We start from the raw sequence: 21,165 nt of genomic DNA, 5'->3' as shown, positions 1-21,165 counted from the left end.
CAGACACAACACAGAGTCTCGGCGGGATTTAATTAATCTGACTGTAATACTGGTGACTGTGTGTGTGTAAATACTTTTTCATCACTCTGTATTCGAAAATAGCCCATTTCCATACAGCTGAGATCTTAAAAAATCCTCAATTTACATACACCAAAAACAAATAGTGATCAGCTGACTTCTCCTGGCATTAACATTACTTTCGCTACAACAAAGTTACAATAAACAAAGTTCCCGGATAGCTCAAAAGGAGCGAGCTCCATTGTGTTTTGATTAAAAATACATAACAGAGAAAATTGATTTATTTAAATACAATTTGTATTAACAGAGTTTACAACTTGCATTAATATAATTAAACTAGATTAAAAAGTAAAAAAAAAACACTATTTTAAACATGTAAACAAACCATTGTGATTTATTTGCCTATTTTTTTTCAGTTTGTTGATGTTCAATCAGCTGAATTAACACTAACATTTATTGTACAGCCATATTTTGTTTTGATTAAAAAAAATAATAGATTACGAAATATGAGATAATTTTTTAAAGTTTGATGAAGTAGTTTTTTCATTGTGATAAAAAGTATCATGACGAGTATAACAAAATTCCCATTTCGGGGGATAAGAAGATAAAAAACGCACAATAAGCTGGTGAAATATATGTAGAGTAACACAAACATCCCATTATTTCATAAATTGCACTTCAAGGTTGTAATTCCTGTCTAAAGGTAACTTTTCATACACCTAATGTTAAAAATACCAAATACCTCAGCTGTACTTATTAGTTTGTTATTCTTTCAATTTATTACCTTACCTTATTAAAATCAGGTGTGATTATTTGTTTGTTTGTATTACTGAATTCTGTTTTGTTTATTTCAGCTTAAAAACAATCAAAAGTTTTTTAATACTTATGAGTCAAACGGGGTGAAGCCCGTGGATAACAGCCAGTCTAATATAATGCAAGTTCTTGAGACTGATAAAACACACAATTTTTATACACATTCATATGTTTATTGTTTATTTTGATTCTCTAAATGAAAACAATAATCAAAACATAACCCTTACCATTGCAATAGTCATCGTACTTTATACTTAGAAAAAACTTAATTTTAAGATTGTATCCACTAAAGTTACTGGACACACAAAGCAGCATTACCATATAAACTTTTCAACTATCTAGCAAATAAACTTGAAGTTTCAAATTACGTCTTCATTTATGACAATCCAGAGTTCAATGCCAATGTGATTTGAGTGCCTAGTGTAAGCCCACGTGAGGGTTAACGATATCAATGATTGAAGTACCTGTATCTCAACAACAACAAGGTATGCAGTGTGTTAGGGCTAGTAGCTAACTGTTGTTCTCTTAGGGTGGTTAGTTCAGTTGTTGCTAGTCGACCAAGATGTACAACAGAAAACGCTCAAGATGCGAGACCCAAGAATCTTGCCTGACTCAAGATTCGACTGCCCAACTTATAAGTAAATATCTTTAATATTATACGTTTTTTTTAGAATAGTTAAGATAGATTTTACTGAGTTTGAGTTTTTTTGTAAAGTTTAGAGATAATTTTATGAAACTTGTGTTAGTAAATCAATTGGTTGAAATGTACATCGATTATAATTTTAATCATTAAATTAAGTTTAATTATATCTTTAACCAAAAGAAGGTGTTGAAAAGGTTAATTGAATTGTATTAAGTCTTGTTACCTACTTTTGAACACACTTAATCAGGTAGCAATATTTTTAAAAGTGTAAATATGATAAGAGGTCGTATTCATTAAACCTAATGCATAATACATTGATGAATTTATGAAGCAAAAAGCGTGAATTAATTATTCATTCTAATACACTTTTCTATTTGTTTTTTTCCAAACATCAGTTAAAAAAACTTCAATTTATAGAATCCTTACTTGATTTTCATGATTCTTAATTAATTTCAAGAATAGATAACAATTAAAAACTGTGTCAATAATCGGTGTCAGTTGTGTGTATGTGTTTGTAAATAACAGATTCTTGTGTAATAGGATTTTGGGTTAGCCAAGTTTTCAAAGTTTGAGATTCTTCTTTCTCATCCTTCTTCAAGTACCTACAATGTGATTAAAAGTCATCAATCTTAATCAGATTTAATATTATCATCATCCAAGTAAAGGTCAACATTTTAATAAGAACAAAAAAAAAGAAATGCTTTATGGTAGGTATTATCATTGACTATTGGATACAGAAGTTGTTTTATTAATAGTCAAAGGTATTATACATAAAATTTTGGAAAAATCTAAGAATCTTGACATTTTTAGATTGCCCAAAAATACTTTCTGGTTAATTTTTTCCTGATTTGTTTCCCTGTTATAGACGATCCACCGGCATCATGTGTGGGTGTAAGACATCTGCAAGTTCTTCTTCTGTTCCTATGTATGATGTTTGCTTACATCATCAGGGTAAACATTTCGCTTGCGATTGTTGCCATCACACGAGACCTCGACGACACAGATAACGTGAGTGTGTTTTAGTGCTAATATAGATCAAACATACTTTCTTATAAATTTATCATTTTATGAAGCAGCTGGTATGTTCCTTAGTATCTGAAAGGAAAATACTATCACTAAACAAGTGTTCGAAACGTTTAATACTATTGCTCAGACATAGGCTAATACTTATTGCTCTCACAATGCTGAAAATAGAGTTGAAAGAATGAGTAAGTAACCACAGAGAATTAACGTACAGAGGGAAATAGCTTATAGGATGAACGTACTTCAGTTCTACTATGTTGTGCCGGAAATAATACTTTTGACGAGCAAGGAAGAGCCCGAGCGGCGAGCACTGTGCGGTAATTGTATTGCACAGGGCGCTGGGACTTCCTCCAACGTGAGCGTTGTACTATATGATGGAGAGGGGGGAGATCTTGGACTTTGCGACTGCCGATTAGTGCTAGACGCTGCTTAAGTGTACCATTGAATGTTTCCTCTGTACCTTACTTCTCTGTGGTAATACTTAACTTTCTGACACTATTCTTTTCTCATCGAATCTTCAAGAATAGAAAATTAAAGGCAACAAAAGTGCTTACAAAATTTCATATGGTAACATTTGACCATCCTAAAGGGGTAGCAGAGACAACTGTTTCACACTCCATAGACAAAATAAAGAAACCCAGTAACTTTGTGAACACATTTTTTATAATGATGACTAATTCACTCTCAGGTCTTTTCTCTTTTTGTAGGGTAATGGTGCAATATATGATTGGAGTACTTCCACCAAAAGTGTTATTTTGAGTGCCTTCTTCTGGGGCTACCTTGTGATGAATCTTCCAGCTGCAGTGATTGGGCATAAGGTGAGTTGAAATAAACTTCTGTAACAATGGTATCAAAGTTAATTAGGTGATAGGGAAATAAATTGTATTGGTTAAACAAAGAAGTTTAATGTGCAAATAATTATTCTTTTCCAGTAAATATCAGAGAATTGACAATAGTTATTTGTCTAACTAGTGGGCCAAGTGGCACTTTGCTGAACACGAGAGAAAGCAAAGGCAGTTTGCACTTGTGTTAAAGATTATATTTTTCATACAGTTACTATAAATCATATAAGTAATTAGTCTTTCAAACACTGTACAACACGTTTTGAGTTTAGTTTAAATCCAAACATCGAGTGAAATGGGAAACGCTGCACCAGCTGATCGTAGTCGTAATATCTTTAAGTGCTGCCAACTTATTTTCAAGCGTACACGGATTACGTGCATAATAAAAGCACGCTGTTTGGTGTTGTTTGGTTGGAATACTGGTTTGCGCCAAATTAAAACCTGTGCGCTAAAGTAAAAACTGTGCGCCAAAGTAAGGCTTTATGTACTATAATCTGTGCAAGGAAGCCCACTTTGTCGGGAGACGGTAGGAAAAGACCATTTTTATGTCAACTCTTCTTCTACCAAAGTTAATACCAAAGAAAGAAAACATAGCCTGAGATTCAAAAAACACTCGTTTATCGTGGTTTGAAATATTTATGTCCACTAGGTTTAGTTTCTTGAACAAACTGTTACATAACTCGTCTAATCCCCTTGCTCTGCTTAGGTGAACAACAAACATCTGCTGGGTTGGAGTTTTGCTGTGGCAAGTATACTGAGCATACTGACTCCGCCACTGATGCATCTTGCTCCTAAATACAGCCATGTCATCATGGTGGTGATAAGGATATGTCAAGGACTTTCACAGGTATGAAATATCAACAGATGTTAAACGTCTGTGTTAGGGAAAATGGATTGGAAGAGTAAAATTAATTATTTCAAGCGATTTAGCTGCTTTGAAACAATTAAGTTAACCCTTTTTCACCCAAAGACTTCCAACTTCCAACTTGAGCATAACTCAACAAAACAGCTATAAGATGTACCTTGTAGCAACAAAAGTCAAGCATAGAACTACTTGGGCTATGGGTTAACCAGAACTGTAACTGTATGTCAGTGGACATGAAAAAAATATCATGAAACATACTTTCTAATTCTAGAAGTTGAAAAAGTAGTTTAGTAGGTTGGCTGCTACTGGTATAAGTTTTCTCAATGCATGCGTTAATGCTTTTGAAAGACTTAAAAGATAAAACATAAAAGCTTAATCCTAACAAACGAGATGTGTGCAAGATCCATCAATTTGCTTCTTAACAATGTCAAGTGATGAATGTTATCAACTAATGCAAACAATTACTTTTACTAGGTGCACATAACACACCCCCTTGTGACGTTAACCAAGTCATCTCCAACTATATCTTATCTTGCCATTTCAACAATGTTCCAACAAAAACATTCTTGTCTAACTTGATTCCTCTCATCTTAAAAACTTGCTCTTGGTATCTAAACAAATCTTGTTGATATAAACAATTATTTTAAAGATGTTTAGAGATGTTTGTCACTCAGTAGGTGATTATTCTTTTTTTTTAATTTGCGGCCAAAATCCAAAAGAAGCAGAAAATATATGTGCAAGTTACAAAAATTATTCTATTTTCTTACTTACCGAAAAGCACTTAATGCAACAAAAAGGTTTGATTTTCAACTCGATAATAACAATGAACTTTGATAGAATATGATAGCAAAATTAATATTTTGTTTACTTAACAATGTTATGTTTGTCTACAGGGCTTCATGATGCCAATGGTTCATGGACTTCTATCTCGGTGGGGCCCCCCAAGAGAACGAGCGAGATTCGCTACTTTTGTGTTAGTAGGTGCGTTGTTTGGTCAGAATTTCAAAAGATTTTAACTTGGAAGTCAGAAAACACATTGTAGTTACCTGTAAAACAACACTTGAGTAATTTACCTGTCAGACTTCACAATCAGAATGTATCTAAGTGGATAAATAATAGAATTTTTTTGTACATGTCTTTATTCTGACTTTTTAAAGTTTTATCACATAATATGAACCTAATGAGACAAAGTTAAAACCACAGACTGGAAACCGTGATATTGTTAGGGTTATTCTGTAGTTTGAAGCACATATATGTTAACTAATCTTACACATCTTAGTTATGAGATGTTTATTATAACTTTCATCCAGGTCTCAACTTTGGTTCGATGCTCGTGTTGGCGTGTTCTGGATTGCTCGCGTCCACTCCATGGGGCTGGCCGAGCATATTTTATTTCTCCGGAGGTCTCGGCTTAGTTTGGGTAAATATCGGCCTCTCACTATTATTTTTTTATTTATAAATCCCATACTGTAACATTAGTGCAGTGCGTTTCTTGATGCTTGATAGATTAGCCTGAGGCGTCTTCCTGATCTCTACTGCAAATATATTTTATACTGTTGCTAAATGTTACTAGGTGGTAAATTCAGCACAATATTGCACCTCGTGTAAATTGTATCCTTCCTTAACTTTGCAAATTCATGATTTAATACTGCTGCTTTATATAACAGGGCTTTAGTGATAATGTAGATTCAATTTACACTCAAAGAAGTAAGGTGTACAGTGAAAACTTGATTATGAGACGACCGTGCGCTTTCAGCTCTAGTTTGTTGAGCAGGAAATATACTTGTGACAATCAAGGAAGAGCTCAAGCGGCGAGCATTGCACATAAATTCCTATCACCCAGGGCACAGGCTCTTCCTCCACCGTGAGCGTTGTATTTTATGGGGATGAGAGTCGATGTTGGAATTTGCCCTAGACACCAGCGACTAGTGTTAGACACCACTTAAGTGTACAATTGAATATTTCCTCTGTTCCTTTCTTCTCTGTGGTGTCATTGACTATTAGATACTGAAGTCAAAGGTGGTGTACAGTAAAAATGATCAACTGGATCATTTAGGACCAGACCCAATATGGATAGTTAGAAATCTAGACAAAATTACATTTTTCAGGAAAAAAGCAAGAAAGTTGCACTAGGTAGATGACACAACATTAAAACTGAATTATTCTGGCCAAATTATTTTTTTCTTCCTATGGTGATTAGGATAGTTCTGACGATTGAAGTTCAGGTGATTGGAGTTCTACTACTGTACTCAGTGTAGTTTGATTCATTAGGCTTATTAAACAAAATCCATGCAATTAAAGTCAATATAAAGGTAATCAAAATTATTTTCAGGTGATACTATGGATGCTGTTAGGTGGCAATAGTCCTGAGTCTCATAGTTTTATCTCCGATGAAGAGCGAGACTACATCCTTAAATCCCTCCCGGGAACAGCACGAGAGGGAGTTGTAAGTGTATTGTTTACTACTGTATCCTTTTAGATGAACATTGAACAGTACAAAGATATGTCAGTCAGGTGATAAAGAATAAAAGATTGTGGAAGAATAATGACTTGTCTGTAAAACAATTACAGGTGATAGGAAGACAGTCAAATTTACATAATAAATGCTTCTATCTTTTAGACACAATCCTGCCAATACTGTGGCATGCCTTACATTTCCTAGGCTACCTATAGATAAGTCATAATGGATTTTTGTAGGTCTATTGGTTAGAGTAGGAGATTAGTTCAGGAGGCGTGGGATCAAATCCCATCAACCACTGATGGTTTTTAGCATTGTGGTGATGAAATGACACCATCTTTTAAAAAAACATAAAGTGTTTCAGGGGAGGAGAATATTTTCTGTTATATAGAACTCCCTCCACTATGTGATAATTAAATTTCTTCTCATCTCTGCATGTACTGTAGCAGACTAAATATAATATTACCCAAGACTATGCTGGTAACACCTAAAAATTAAATTTAAAGCTTTATTGTTTTTGTGTGTGTACCACAAAATCCTCTCAGGGTGCTGCTATGTTGTTTCACTAACTTTATAAAGTTAAAGATGGAATCATACAGATTTAAAAATTGTTTTTAGTTGTAAACTAGAACAAAATAGAGGCTCAGTGCACGGTAGATACTAAGGGATAAAAATTGTTTCAGTCGAGTCAGATGGTGATTCCCTGGAAGCAAATATGGAAGAGTGGTCCTGTGTGGGCAGTGACTCTGGCCCACATGGGGCAGAACTGGGGCGTGTGGACGATACTGACTGAGATACCTACGTACTTCAGTGAGGCGCTCGACGTAAACCTGCAGAATGTAAGTACAATCTCAAACTCAACCTTATGTTCAACCATGGCTGTACAGCTTTGGCAAGCCCCGGTAAAGATATTAGGCTGGGCCCTCTCCCCTTGAAGTATATGTTTGGCGGGGCCGGCCTGGTAAAAATGTCCGGAAAAGTAGTATCAATTATTTACTCTCTGATTAAAAATAAAAGCTCCTTGATTTTAATAGTTACTCATTCAAAAGCATACTAACTCGATTGTTAATGTTTCCAGGATGGTCTGATAACGGCATTCCCCTTCCTACTAATGTGGATCGTCTCCTTCCCTCTCTCCTACTTAGCCGACCAGTTGATCATCAGGGGATACACGTCCGTCACTGCGTCCAGGAAAATATGGAACTCTGTGGGTTAGTACTTTTGTTAGTCTCTTCTAACCAATGAGAAATAAAGTATAGAGGAGGGACTCCTCATATACTCCTCATAAACTCCTCTGCTCATGGAAAGACCGTGCGGTTTCAGCTGTAGTTTGTTGTGCCGGAAATATACTTGAGATGAGACAGGAAGAGCCCAAGCTGCGAGCACTGTGCGGAAATTCGTAGTGTACAGGGCACAGGGTGTTCCTTCACCATGAGCGTTGTAGTACATAAGGGTTATGGGAGCGATTTTGGACTTTGCCCAAGACACCTGTGACTAGTGAAATACACAACTTAAGTGTACCATTAAATGTTTCCTATTTACCTTACTTTTCTCTGGACCTGCTTATTCTTTGGCTAAGATCTCGTAAAGACAATAATTTCTATCCATGCTATATTAGCTGAGGAGCCAACCATGTATTTAAAGCTCGATGATCAGCAATGGACAGTATCTGAATTTTATGAGGGGCGAAATCTCCTGATAAAGGTCTGCTCTAAAGCAGGTGGATTTAAAAAATAAGATTTTTTGGGTATGACTGAATTACAGAGAACTATTCAATGTCTCATTGATAATTGAGATACAAACTCTAAGACTAAAAAGATCTATAAGTTCTTTAAGTTTTTTTGTACTCTCTCTGATAAAATTATAACAATAACCATTCTTTATTTAGATAAACTGACCATTTCTTTTTGCTTTTATAATAATATCTTATTTTTGTGGTAAAACTGTTGAAAACGATTTATCATTACTTATCAACCTTGTTTCAACTATGGAATCAGGATTAAAATAGGACAGCAAGTCGAATTAAAACAACAAGAACCAAGTTTAGAATTTCAGTAAACTCGAAGCTACTCATCTCACTTGAAAAACAAAAAACCATCCTGTATTTCTATATAGATAATTTTCAATCTTGATGGTCTTGTTATTGTAAACGATAATAAAGGACTCACTGTTAAAATTAACTTACAGCTCACTGGGGTGGAGGGGCCGCACTGTTAGGAATGGCGTTTGCAGGGAAGAACTCAACGCTTGCGTTCACCCTGTACACAATATCCATCACCCTCAACTGCTGCGTTTACATGGGTTTCAACGTCAACCATCTCGACCTCTCGCCCAACTTCGCTCGTATCTTGATGGGTATCAGCAACGGCTCGGCAAACATTACGGCCATCATCGCCCCACTCTTTGTGGGAGCCGTCATCAAAGATGAGGTAACAATTGACTATGGGTACAGAAGTAATGGTTTGAGTTGTTCGGTACTTGTTTAGTATTAAGACGGGAGGAGGTAAACTGCTCCCCTTGGCTGGTGCGCCAGTGAGGCCGTGGTGTGAAATGTTTGCTTTGACTGTACTCTTTCTTACCTGACCTAATCCCGACGTTCTTTGTGAAACTGAAGTAATAATTTTCACAAACCTAATGACTACATTAACTAGGACTGAGAGTTAGGGAATTGTTTATGCGAAATGTTTATGTTTAAGTTTATGTTTGTTTACGTTTATCACATTCATATCTATAAAGACCCATGTGACAACATCTTCTGTATTCAATCACACATTTTGTATCGTGTGATCTCGCTTTAGAACAAGTTTATTTTTAAACCTAGTAATAAAATATACAGCTAATTAAAATGTTTGTTACAGTCGAAAATTGACAACTGGAGGATTGTGTTCGTCTGTTCGGCTTTCGCTTTCTTCCTGGCCAACGCAGTGTTCCTGTACTTGGGTTCCGGAGAGCTTCAACCATGGAATGACACGGACTCTGGTGCAAGTTTGGATCCTGGTGAGTATATTATGCAACCAGATTTATTTTCTTAATTTTCCTATAGTGACAAGCAAACAAATGAAAGGGGTTTAGCAAAAATTCTTTGACATATGAATCAAGAGTAGGGTTCTATAGTTCGGCCGCTTAGAAAATGACCTGCGCGCTAATGCTAAGCCAATGCTGTAGGAAATCGCTTTCTAAGCGGCCGAACTATAGTTCTCGAACATTTGTAATCTAAAATAAATGTTATGTTAAAATAATATGCAAATAATATGTAAAAAAAAAACAATTACTATTTGCAAAACTACACTGTTTTAACAAACTTTCCACGCAAGAGTTTAGTTCTGAAAACAGCTGTTTGCTACTTAATGAAATGGGGTTTGATTATGTACTGTATGGTAATAAGCTTTTACCATAGACAAAAAGAGTTAAATATAGACCGTCAGCTGTGTTGCGGTTACCATTGGTTCTGGCGCACACCGCTGGGATCGCCACGGTAGTTACAGCGTACGCGCTACGTAAACTACAGCGGTGTGCGCCGGAACTTTGTGAGGTACCAAATTTTAAGGGGGGTAAAAACGTATTGCTAGCCAACAAACACCATAACTTACCCGATTTTTACCCACAACATCCTACTCCTAGGCCTATGTGTTGGCCATAGCTTGGGCTATGGGCCAAAGAACGTAGGCCTACTTTTAATAACAGTGAAGTACACAAACACACCCACAACGATATATTTATTCATGATAGCACTTCGTTTCACATAATAAAGTTAAAACGACCGATTTTACGAATATTTAACGCCGATGACAACATCACTTAACCTCGAAATGGTGTTTGTTGACCAACGACAGACGACAACTAGACCGGCTCAACAGGTGAATTTCCGATCAGCTGTTGGCTAGTTCTCAAACTCACCACCAGAGCGATTAAGCCTCGACCGAGGAAATCATGATTTGAGTCGGACAAGAAAGAATTATTCGCTGTTCGACCGTCGACTCGTTAACGAGAAGCCTCTTCGCACAACGAAACTAACTTCGTCATACGATATCGATTCAGGTTAGCTACGTTTTCAGACTTTCCTACTTTCTTTTAAATATTCTTTTTCCAACATACGCATACTCGTCTGCCATTTATTTTATCCGTTTACGTTCGATTAAAATTTTCTAAATTTTATTAACTTAGTTCTTGCCGACTCGTACAAAACCCGCCAGTTCCTGCCTGCCAGTGACTAGCGGTGGATATTTTTCGGCTCTTTTAAACCAATTGGCTATTAAATTACGTTAATTCGGTTCGTTTCACGATTAAATTTTTACTTAAGTTACTCCAGTTAATTCGACGTTTTAATACCCCGAGACTCGTCGTCTGAGTTCTAAACCCCGTCTTTGGCGGGTGAAAGAATCGAGTCTTGGGAGCAGGCTGAGTTGAATAATCAGCTACAAAAATTAGTATTAAATTTATTTTAAACCACTCACGTTAAATTATCCGTCCAATTATATTAATTAGGCCCCGACGACTCTGTAGGAATTGCTTTTTACATTAGATTCGATTTTATTATCCACCACCGTCTTTAGCCAGATAGTTTACAGTTTAATACGAGTATTTATATCACATTGGCTTAAGATTGAATACTCGTCGGCCCTACAGAGTCATTCTAAAAGTTAGGCAAAATTCTCCAAAACACGTTAGCGAAGGTGAGGATGAAATAGCTCCTACTGAGCGTCTGCAGGATTTCCTGAGCGCTTCTAGAGCTCTGAGCCTTCGATTAAATTTTAAATAAATTGATCAGTCAAAGCCGTGACACCTTCGTATCGACCCCTGGATTTTTCTCGGCTCCTTCTGAGCACTCCGGGGAAGAAATTTGAGTGTGGCCGGTTCTAGGGGTAGGCCTAGCCTGACTTGGTGAATACTAGTTTATTCCCCCCCTAGAATTTTGCGTCACAACTTATGGTAACCATGGTAACCGCAGCACGGCTGACGGTCTATATTTAACTCTTTTTGTCTATGCTTTTACCGGACACCAGCTTATTATATTTGGCAATGAATGGTTTTAATCAAAAACATAACATCTCTTTACGAGTAGTGATTGTTCGTCCTTTAGTCACTGGGAATAGGATTCGTACACTTTTTTATTGTTAGGTTAAGAGCAGTATGGCAAAAATATCTTATGTCACTCGTCCAAAATATGTTTACCGAACTCGTATGTTAATCTTGCATTAAATTTTATTAACGAGTCATTCTATTTCAGAATCCAAAAGTCGACACAGAACTGACAAGAAAAGCTCTAAGGAAGAAAAGATCTGAATAAAATGATTTGAAGATAATCGAGGAGTAAAATACCCTTAGGTCAAATTTGAGGAGAAACTTTCATTTGGGAAGTATGAATCTGTACCGAGAAACTATCAATTTTTAAATGTAGTTTTAGCAAACGGCATTCAAAAGAAATATTTTCTCTTGAATCATATTGGGGTCGGTTCAAGAGTTAACATGAGTAAGTAAAACCCAGATATACAAATGCCATTGCCATGTACTGTTTACGTTTCAGAAGTAATGTTTTTTAAAAGAGTTCATTGAAGTTATGACATCTGGATATCAAGTATTGTTGTATGATACAACATGTGGTATTTTCAATAGTAAGCTTATTTTAATTGTATCTAGACCATATATACTTAAGAAAAACTCTCTAGCTAAATGTTCTATTACTTCTAATACTACTGAACTTTTAAAAACTCAAACCTATTCAAAAGAATTGTTCATGATGGAACAAAAATGAGAAGAGGGGTAAGCAAGAATTGCTCTCACAGTGTTATTCAAGTTACTAGATTTACTAGATTTGTGCTTGTTTCTTTTTACAAACCACTTTATTAAACTATGGATGTATAAATGTTGTAAATAGAATTTTTTAATAAAGAAATTGTGTATTTAATGTTGGTTACATATTTCTTAATTTACTATTAAGCTTTAATTTAAGCATTTTATAGGCTTACACTTTATCCTTATCAAATAATCCAATACACCTATAAGGTGGAGCTCAAGAAATAGTACGGTATATTTCATTAATAGTACCGAGTGGCATTTTCTGGCAAAACTGGCTAAAGAAATGCATAATTTCTGTTCACATTGGTATTGTTGAACAACAAACAGCAGATTTCATAAATAGAATTACAGTAAATTTTTAATATACACTAGTGCGCCTAGTGGACAAATAAAGAACTAATATGATTGATAACAAGTAAAGGAAATTTAGAGCAAGGGGAAATCAGCTGTTCATTACTCCCTTGATCTAAATAAGAGCTTGGGAAACAATTGCTTTCAATTATATCAGCTGATATAAAAAAAAACAGCTGCTTTCCATAAAGAGTCATACAGGAAGCGGAAAAATAAAACTTTAAATATAAATGTCACAAGTATATTTTATTATGTTAACAATTATAACAATGAATGTACACTTTTTACAAAACTATGAAAATGTACACTTATGATGTACAAATTTACAAACTTACAAAGTTAGGTAAGGCATACTAAGACTGAGAATCATATTTTTTTACAACAATATATAACATAATGTAAAAGACAACCAACATTAACGTGAATTTAACTATGAAAAAACATGTAAAAAATTGTGAAAACAGTCAGTTTTATTAATGATTAAAAAATTGAAAGATTAAGGTACACATAATAACATTCTTCTATATCTAAAGATAAATCATAACAGTCAATATATTTAACACTTACTGACTTTCAAGCAAAATCAAAATGTCAAATCAGAACAAATACAGTAATTCTCTCTTTAGTTAGTAAAATTAAAATATTGTGTATCCTAAAAAGGAATAAGTCATGGTTAAAAAACAGAGGTTCCTTTAGTTAACAATAATTTAATACTTCATTAAACTCATAAATTTCTTGAACCTCTTCTTCAAGTGTTTTTATTGCACTTCAATAAAATATCAATCTTTAAAACAACGTAAATTGTCAATATTACAATTAACTACTTACAATATATTTAAAACTATAACAATATTGTCACAATCCCATACAAAATGTACAAAACTACCTAAAAATATATCACAGACACATACACAGTATATAAAATTAATAAAACCATTGAGTAAATGAGAGTATTTATAAAACTTAAAACAGTTATTCACACACTAGCAACCTGATAGAAAAAATTTTAATTCTTTTCAAAATCATAAAGGTAGTTCCAAACACTTATAATCAAAACTAATACTGTACTAAATTAGCTGCCCTGTTGTTAATACATTATTTTTAGATAAAAATTATAACCATCCAAGCTGCCAAAAACAAATTTTAGTCATGGGTCTAAAAAGGTCGGTCGAGAGTTAAAAAGTATTTTTTGTTCATAACATTAACATGTTTTAACACAACTATATATAACATTTTGAGTACTTTTGAGATTTTCCTTTGATTTTATCTTACTTTTTATTAAGCTTTTTCATCTCTTGACTTATGAATGGATTCACAATTAAACATCAGATAATGAATCGCTTTCAATGGCTGTAAAAAAAATGATTGTCAAGAGTACAATTATTATTTCATTTGATACTTATGGCTTAGACAGACAGCCCCAAAATATGACTTGATGATAAATTTACTAAATTCTACACTTTTCTTGTCCTCCGGATTTGTTGTTATCTTGGACAAAACGTGAAGTATGGGAACAAGAAGCAATGAAGCGATAAAAATCTTGTAGGGTCAATTCTGTTGTCGAATCCGTCGATTTTGACAACGTTGATCTCGTCTTTGCTGTACTTGGAATAGCTGAATGTTATCTGGAACAAAAACATTAATTTTAGACTAACCCTTATAAACATTGATAATTACCAGTGGCCTTATTGAAAAGTAATTAATAGTCACATGTTAGAGTCATTTTCACTATACTTTGTTGACACTTAAATTTCCTTTGCTTAATACAGGGCGTTTATAAAAGAATCATCAGGTTTTAATGGTGTTTACCTCACCCAATTCATGTCCCACATTAATACGGTATTTGAAACATGTGCTTTTAATAAGCATGTTTCCAAGTTTTATAATCAGCTGTTCAATAACAAGTCTTGGTTTTTTTCTTGGACGTGTTTGAGTCATTTTCAAAATAATTGAAATTCCAGAAAAAAACATTTTGTGTTTTTCATTATGACTCAAGTTTATCTTTAATGACTGCCTAGCGTGAGTTTCGGGGGCATTTTAGACAGACTCCTCCTACACAACAAAGCATTTTAAGGTGGTATCGAGTTTAAGAACTCTGGAAGTGTATTAAAAAGTCAAATCAGTGGCCGCGCAAGAGTTCTCTTAAAAACTGAGGTGGATTGGCAAATGTAACGATAATGACATTACCCTTCTCAAATGCCCCCCTAGATCCCCTGATCTTTCGGTGTGTGATTTTTTCCCATGGGGCTATGTAAAAGACAAAGTTTATATACCCCCAATGCCTCAAACACTTCAAGAGCTCCGTGGACGAATTCGCAATGCCATGTAGAATCAATCAACCTAGCGATGCTAGCCAGGGTATAGGACAATTTACAGCATAGATTGGAAACTTGCTCCACAGATAATGGAAGGCACATTGACAAGTTGTAGGGGTATCTATGAAAAATTTAAGAGTTCTCCTTAATGTTGATATGTTTTATAACCGTATTTGTTTAACATTAGCATCAATAAAATGTTTTTAAAACCTGATGATTCTTTTATAAACGCCCTGTATTATTTCTGATTTTTCAAATGCAAGTGTGTGTGGCACCATTTGTGAGTTGACTTTTCAGCTCCAGTTATACACAGAGAATAAAGGTACAGAGGAATCTTGCTTATAGGACGACCATCCACTTTCAGCTCAAGTATGTTGTGTCAGAAATTTATTTGTGACGAGCAAGGAAGAGCTTAAGTGGCGAGCACTGAGTGGAAATTCCTATCACACAGGGCACAGTGTCTTCCTCCACCGTGAGCGTTGTTAGTACATTATGACAATGGGGGTGTTGTTGGACTTATCCCTAGACACCACCAGTGACTTGTGCTAGACACCACTTAAGTGAACCATTAAACGTTTCCTCTGTACCTCAATTCTTTCAAGTTATTCATGTTTAACATGCAGTTAGAGGACTTACTGCTTGCTTTACAATAACAATTACATGGTTTGGTTTCCAATTATATTCTTAGGTAAAAAAATTCTTCACTGAGAACCAGTTAATTTACAAACCAGCTCCAAAGTCCTTATTTAGCTATTTTCCAATAGGTTTTTCATATGCAGTGGGAGTGAATTAAGAATTTTGCAGCTAATACACAATGGTATCTTAATGAATTTTGTGGTGTGCTGGATGGAAGGCTGTAGTCTCTAGCTCCTCTAAAATGGCAGTTGTAAAAACTCTGATTCCTAGGAAGATTTAGCTAGCTCGTGTGCATTACTTGTTCTGTTTTGAAAAAACATTGGCCACAAAAATCAGGGATCCACATCAAAGCACTCTATCTGAGCAATTTAACAACTACAGTAGACTCCCTCTTATCCGGACTCCTCGGGACCGAGGCCAGTCCGGATAACGGTTTTTCCGGTTAAACCGACGTCCCCAAAATAAAATGGACCGTTTACTGTGATATTCGACTTAAATTTAGGAGAGCATTGTATTTAGACACGTGGTCACTGGTCTCAAATCTTTCCCACGAGAACACAGTCGTTTCAGTACCGCCCACTTCCTGCCGATCTAGTCCGGTTAAACCAATGTGCTGATAAAAATTGTCCGGTTTAAGAGATGTCATTTCCGCCGAGGGTAGTCAGGTTAAACGGATGTCCGGTTAAAAGGTGTCCGGATAAGAGGGAGTCTACTGTATACTAAATTTGATAAAACTAGTAACAACTTTAACAAGGAAATGGAATGTCTGGTTCTATCCAAAGTCTGTATTGTATTGTTTGGTGTATTGTACCTGGTCGTGGAAGGTGTCCTGACGCAGGAACTTCATCGGCTCCAAGTGAGAGTGGAACTGATCTACGACTGTCAGTGGCTTCCTCAGCAAATGTTCTGCAACAAAGCAACATTATTGGTCAAACAATCAGCTACAAACAGAAGATACTGTAGTGTCAGAGACATGGCCCCCACAAGGGTGGGGCTGGCGCAACTCTAGTCACAGGGCCCGGGCCCTCAGGGGGCCCGGGCCTACCCATTTGTTTTTTATTTTTTTCCCCATTGAAGATCACTTTACAGCTCATAAATTGAAGATAAAAAAATAATATTTAAATATTTTACAAAAAACAAAGTTAAATAATTTAAAATGTATTAATTCTTGATTCTAAGGAAGTTTATATTTAAATTCTATAGGTGCGTAGGTGCGTATGTACTATACAACAGCAGAACAGCCAGCTCGGGCCCCAGTGGCCGGCTCCACAAACTCCCTCTACCCCTTCCTCCCGCCAGGCGCCTAGCCACTCCTACCTCATTCCCCCCATAATAAACAAAGTTTGGTTTTATAATTGAACTGATAGTTTCAAGAATGAATCCTTATAGTTATAAGTTAAAATAAAATTTGTAAAGCATTGAAAAATTGACATGTACTATGTACCATAGCTAAGGTGACCAGACGTCCCGTTTTAGGGGGACTGGTCCGTCCCGACAAATCCTCTCGGGACGCTTATTTGTCCTGTTTTATCAACATTTGGTCCCGGTTGCACTTTTATGTATGGAATATTTCAATTAATAATTATTGCAATCTAGGTTATTTGACACAAACTTAAAAATTCTTTACTTTTGGAGTTTTAAAAATATGAAAGATTGTAGGCCTAATAATTTTGACCTAAGTTTTCTTCCCAATTTGCTCGGTATAATACTGTACTAAAGCATGGATTGGATAGCATCGGTCATTCTCGGCATTACTCGTGCACATTTGTTTTTCTCCGTGACTACTCGGCGCAAGTTCGGCAGCTCAGGCATCCACTCCCAAAAAATGTAGTATTGTTAAAATTCTTGATGAAAATTGTCACTGAATAAAATATGATTTCATTGGTGTAAGCTGTTAAACTCAATTTACGTAAGTTTTTTCCTACTCCATATTACAAAGTACAATAATAGCAGTTAAGATAGCCAAACCCTCTTACAGGGAAATAAAAAGGACAAAATATTAATAGGCATGGAGCTTTTGTGTATTGATATAATAGTTTTAATTGCTGAATTCCTGTAATTTTAAGTCTTATAACACTCATTGAAGAACTCTTTTCTTCCTTAAAAAAGGCTGCAAAAGTGCCATTTACCACTCACAAATTTAATACCTAGATTGCCTTAAAAACTCACTAAAATACATGACATTTTCAAAATTTTCCCGGGGGGGGACCCCCGGACCCCCCCTCTACGCTGGGGGGTATTCCATACCCCCCCGACCCCCCGGTTGGTAGGGGGGCCCGAGCCAGATCCTGGTAACAGGGCCCACAATTAAATGTGGGGGCCATGGTCAGAGAATGTAGGAATTAATTAAAAGAATATTACTTTACTATATATATATATATATATAATATATAGAACAAAAATTAGGATTTTGGACTGCTTTACCTTACATGAAGTCAGCTCAAAAAGTATTTTGCGTTTCTCACCTTACGTAACACATTTGTTGAGGTATACAAATGCACTTTTTTTTAATCTTCAATCTCTTTGAGCAAATTCCTTCATTTGACAGTGAAAACTTCTAAATAATTTTAAAATATCGGGAAAACAAATGTTTGTAGAAAAAAAATCAAGCTTATGCCATGCATTATTGATATAATGATACTACGTTACGAATACATCATTATGCATAACAATGTTAAGCTTACCTATGATGTAGCCCATCGTGACATCATCAGGGAGACGAATCTTCTCACCAATACTCATAAACTTGCCATCTCTGAAAAAAATACACAATTGGAATCAAAAACCATAAATGTTACAGTTAATTGATATACAAATAACTATGGAGAAAAATGTCTTGTGTCTGCTGTACTCAACGGGTCAATTACGTCACAAACAATTAATCAACTAAAATGTATTTGTTCAATGTACGGATTTGAAAATAAGTTCCAAATTGAGTCTTAAATACAGTAGGTCTAAACCATGTCGAAACAGTCCTTGTATTACTCAAATCTTTACCAAAACGCCAAGATGAATTTAGACTCCTCAAGTAATTTACCCACTGAATTACCACTTAACAAGACACAGTGTGTGTCGAAGAAGCCATTAAGTGCCTAATGGAGTGATTATAGACGAAACACTCAAAAGACAGTAAATATTTATTCAACGCTGGCCCGGTAGTCAGCTGGAATTGTGTGAATGTAGTCGACAGATGCGAGGAATGTTAATGCGCTCAGCTGATTTATCATCAGCTGTTTAGTCAAAACTCCCGCCACTTCATCACTTGGCGTAGCTGCTTTCCGAAACATAACCTCAAATTTGTGTTTTCTTCTGATTTATCTCTTTACGGTTAGAAATTGGATGATGGATCATAATGTAACAGTGCTTCAAATGGAATTTAGCTTGGGAAAGGGTTTGATTGATAAAATTGATAAACCTTCTAACGATTTAGCCTAAAACATGGAGATGAAAAGGAAGATTAGAAGGAATGGATCTATGACTTTAACTGTAAGATTTCGTCAAATGAATCTCGATCGTGATTCAAGCAATTAACAGTTATAGACAAAAAATACCAGACGTAAAATCAAATTTAATTTACATTCCAACGACCCGACTGAGTACAAACGTTCCTACTAAAAGAATGTTCAATGGCGAACAAGAAAACGATCCGAAGAAAAGGTTAATTAGAATTGATGCGGGCAAAGGCAGTCTTCGACAGCCGTGAGTATTTTAATGGTCCGTGGAAGATATTTGGAGGCCTGTGACCGTTCTAATGAGGAGATCCCGCCACTGATAGAGCGGACCAGATTATTGATAGGAGCCATCTATAGAATGTCCGTTTCGAAGGACCATTTTACTTTCGATTTCTGAGTAGTTGAAACTTTTCGTTTCAAAAATGTGTTGGTTGCTTTTGTTCGTGGAAAAGAAAGAAAAAATTTCAAATCTCTGAAAAGTGTTGATTAAAACGTAGTTTATTTGATTGATGATTACAACTATGTGAAAAGGGAAACCCTGATGTACTCTTGCATAATAGGGTTAACTTTAGAAACTGATAGTAGCTCGTATTACCTATTGAAAAATCTGCAGCTGTTTTATTTGTGTTTCATGTAAGAGCGATACGTCCACGAAAGGATTTCCCCTTACATAAAAGAAGACTTTAGAGTATGCGTCATGTTTGGTTTCAATACTAGAGGAAAACCTAGTGTTTTAATATATGGATTTAGTTAAAAATCTTAAAGTTGGTAAAACAACAAGAAATAATTAGTAGACTCAAAATGCACTCTACACCATACATAATTCTTAAAGTTGTATTCAGCATAAAGATGGTAACTCTAAAATTGAGGGTGTGAAGTATTTCCCATGTTTAAGTCAAACTAAGTAAATGCCACGAGAGTTGTCACCAATAAAATTGATGAGTTGAACTATTTTAAAAAATTTCATAATAAAATCTACTTTCATCCTGCACCAGAAGAACGAACTATCTTTGATAATATTACTATATTAATTTTAAAAATTGCTAGCCAATACAGTACCAAGTTTAGATTAAATAATTAAGAGTTTGTTTTCGTAAAAAAATGTTAACGTAACCCCTAAAAATCATACACAAACTATCTAAGAAAAATCACAGTGACCAAAATATATACCACGTTAAGTATACAAACTCTACGCTAACTGCTCATGCGCTGTGCGCGTGACGTCATCTTATCAGTCGCGATCAGCTGATCTGATAGCAACGGCGCGCGGACACACTAAGACTTGTTAGGTTAGGTCGAGCCTGTTAATGAGGTTCATTAGTAGTTTGACTTTATGTCTGCCCGAGGTGATCGGAAGTAACTAAGTCGTGATTCGTTGACATGACTCTACCTCGGTGGCCAAGCGATATGAACAGCTATCGTCAAATATATCGTGTCCACGATTGATACTGGGTTCAACGAATAGAGTCGTGGACAGTGTTTTATGTATAGGCAAAGCCGAGATCAAAATGTGATTGGAAATACACTGCAATATGGACATGCTGTAGCATAGCTGTAATAAACCTCTTTTCACAAAATATTTCTGAATGGTTAAAAATACTACGTGATATAAAATAATTTTTAATTACCTAGTGTAATAATTCTGGTGTATTAGATCCACCAGACAACGATTCAAGAGTTTGACTAAATCGAATTGAATCGAAGCGATGAATTGAATCGAAATTGAATTGAACTGCATATGGGGAAAACTGCTAAACATTGGAACACAGCTGGGTTTGGAAAAATCAAATGCTACAGAAAACCCCACGCAAACCGTAATCCAGAATTTTTAATTTTGACTCCATTCAATACTTTTCTAGGGCTTCAATAATTTTATCTTTCTTAAACAAGAAATGTAGGTACTGTACGTACGTTTCTTGCACATGGAAGAGAACGCTAAACTGAATAATTGAT

At 35.5% G+C, this 21,165-nt stretch overlaps 2 protein-coding genes across 2 annotated transcripts in view; one reads left to right on the top strand and one right to left on the bottom strand.

Moving 5' to 3' along the window:
• Positions 1–1,374: 1,374 nt before the first annotated feature.
• LOC128991309 (putative inorganic phosphate cotransporter) lies at positions 1,375–12,462 on the top strand. Its single transcript, XM_054414109.1, has 12 exons — positions 1,375–1,469; positions 2,340–2,482; positions 3,205–3,315; positions 4,046–4,186; positions 5,098–5,185; positions 5,515–5,624; positions 6,537–6,650; positions 7,346–7,501; positions 7,741–7,873; positions 8,850–9,091; positions 9,521–9,659; positions 11,890–12,462. The coding sequence occupies exons 1-12, from the start codon at positions 1,394–1,396 to the stop codon at positions 11,943–11,945; spliced, it is 1,509 nt and encodes a 502-aa protein (XP_054270084.1). The 5' UTR covers positions 1,375–1,393; the 3' UTR covers positions 11,946–12,462.
• Positions 12,463–13,042: 580 nt separating this feature from the next.
• LOC128991345 (fringe glycosyltransferase) overlaps positions 13,043–21,165 on the bottom strand; it is a 106,283-nt gene continuing 98,160 nt past the window's right edge. The window contains exons 8-10 of the mRNA XM_054414155.1: positions 18,445–18,515; positions 16,572–16,666; positions 13,043–14,434 (exon numbers count right to left, since the gene is read on the bottom strand). Coding sequence (XP_054270130.1) covers positions 14,294–14,434; positions 16,572–16,666; positions 18,445–18,515 — 307 coding nt within the window. The 3' untranslated portion in view covers positions 13,043–14,293. The remainder of the gene's footprint in view (positions 14,435–16,571; positions 16,667–18,444; positions 18,516–21,165) is intronic.

Source organism: Macrosteles quadrilineatus, unplaced genomic scaffold, assembly GCF_028750875.1.
Source record: "Macrosteles quadrilineatus isolate MER2022 unplaced genomic scaffold, UCM_ALF_1.0 Scaffold_1__1_contigs__length_201487025, whole genome shotgun sequence".
NCBI lineage: Eukaryota > Metazoa > Arthropoda > Insecta > Hemiptera > Cicadellidae > Macrosteles > Macrosteles quadrilineatus.
Note: the sequence above shows the minus strand (reverse complement) of the source record. Positions and strands in the feature narration are given on the sequence as shown.

Bases quoted from the DNA above. Each gene is read 5' to 3' on its own strand.
- LOC128991309 (XM_054414109.1), top strand. From the start codon at position 1,394: ATGTACAACAGAAAACGCTCAAGATGCGAGACCCAAGAATCTTGCCTG. The intron at 1,470-2,339 runs GTAAATATCTTT...TCCCTGTTATAG, and splicing joins TTCGACTGCCCAACTTATAA to ACGATCCACCGGCATCATGT. The intron at 3,316-4,045 runs GTGAGTTGAAAT...TGCTCTGCTTAG, and splicing joins CTGCAGTGATTGGGCATAAG to GTGAACAACAAACATCTGCT.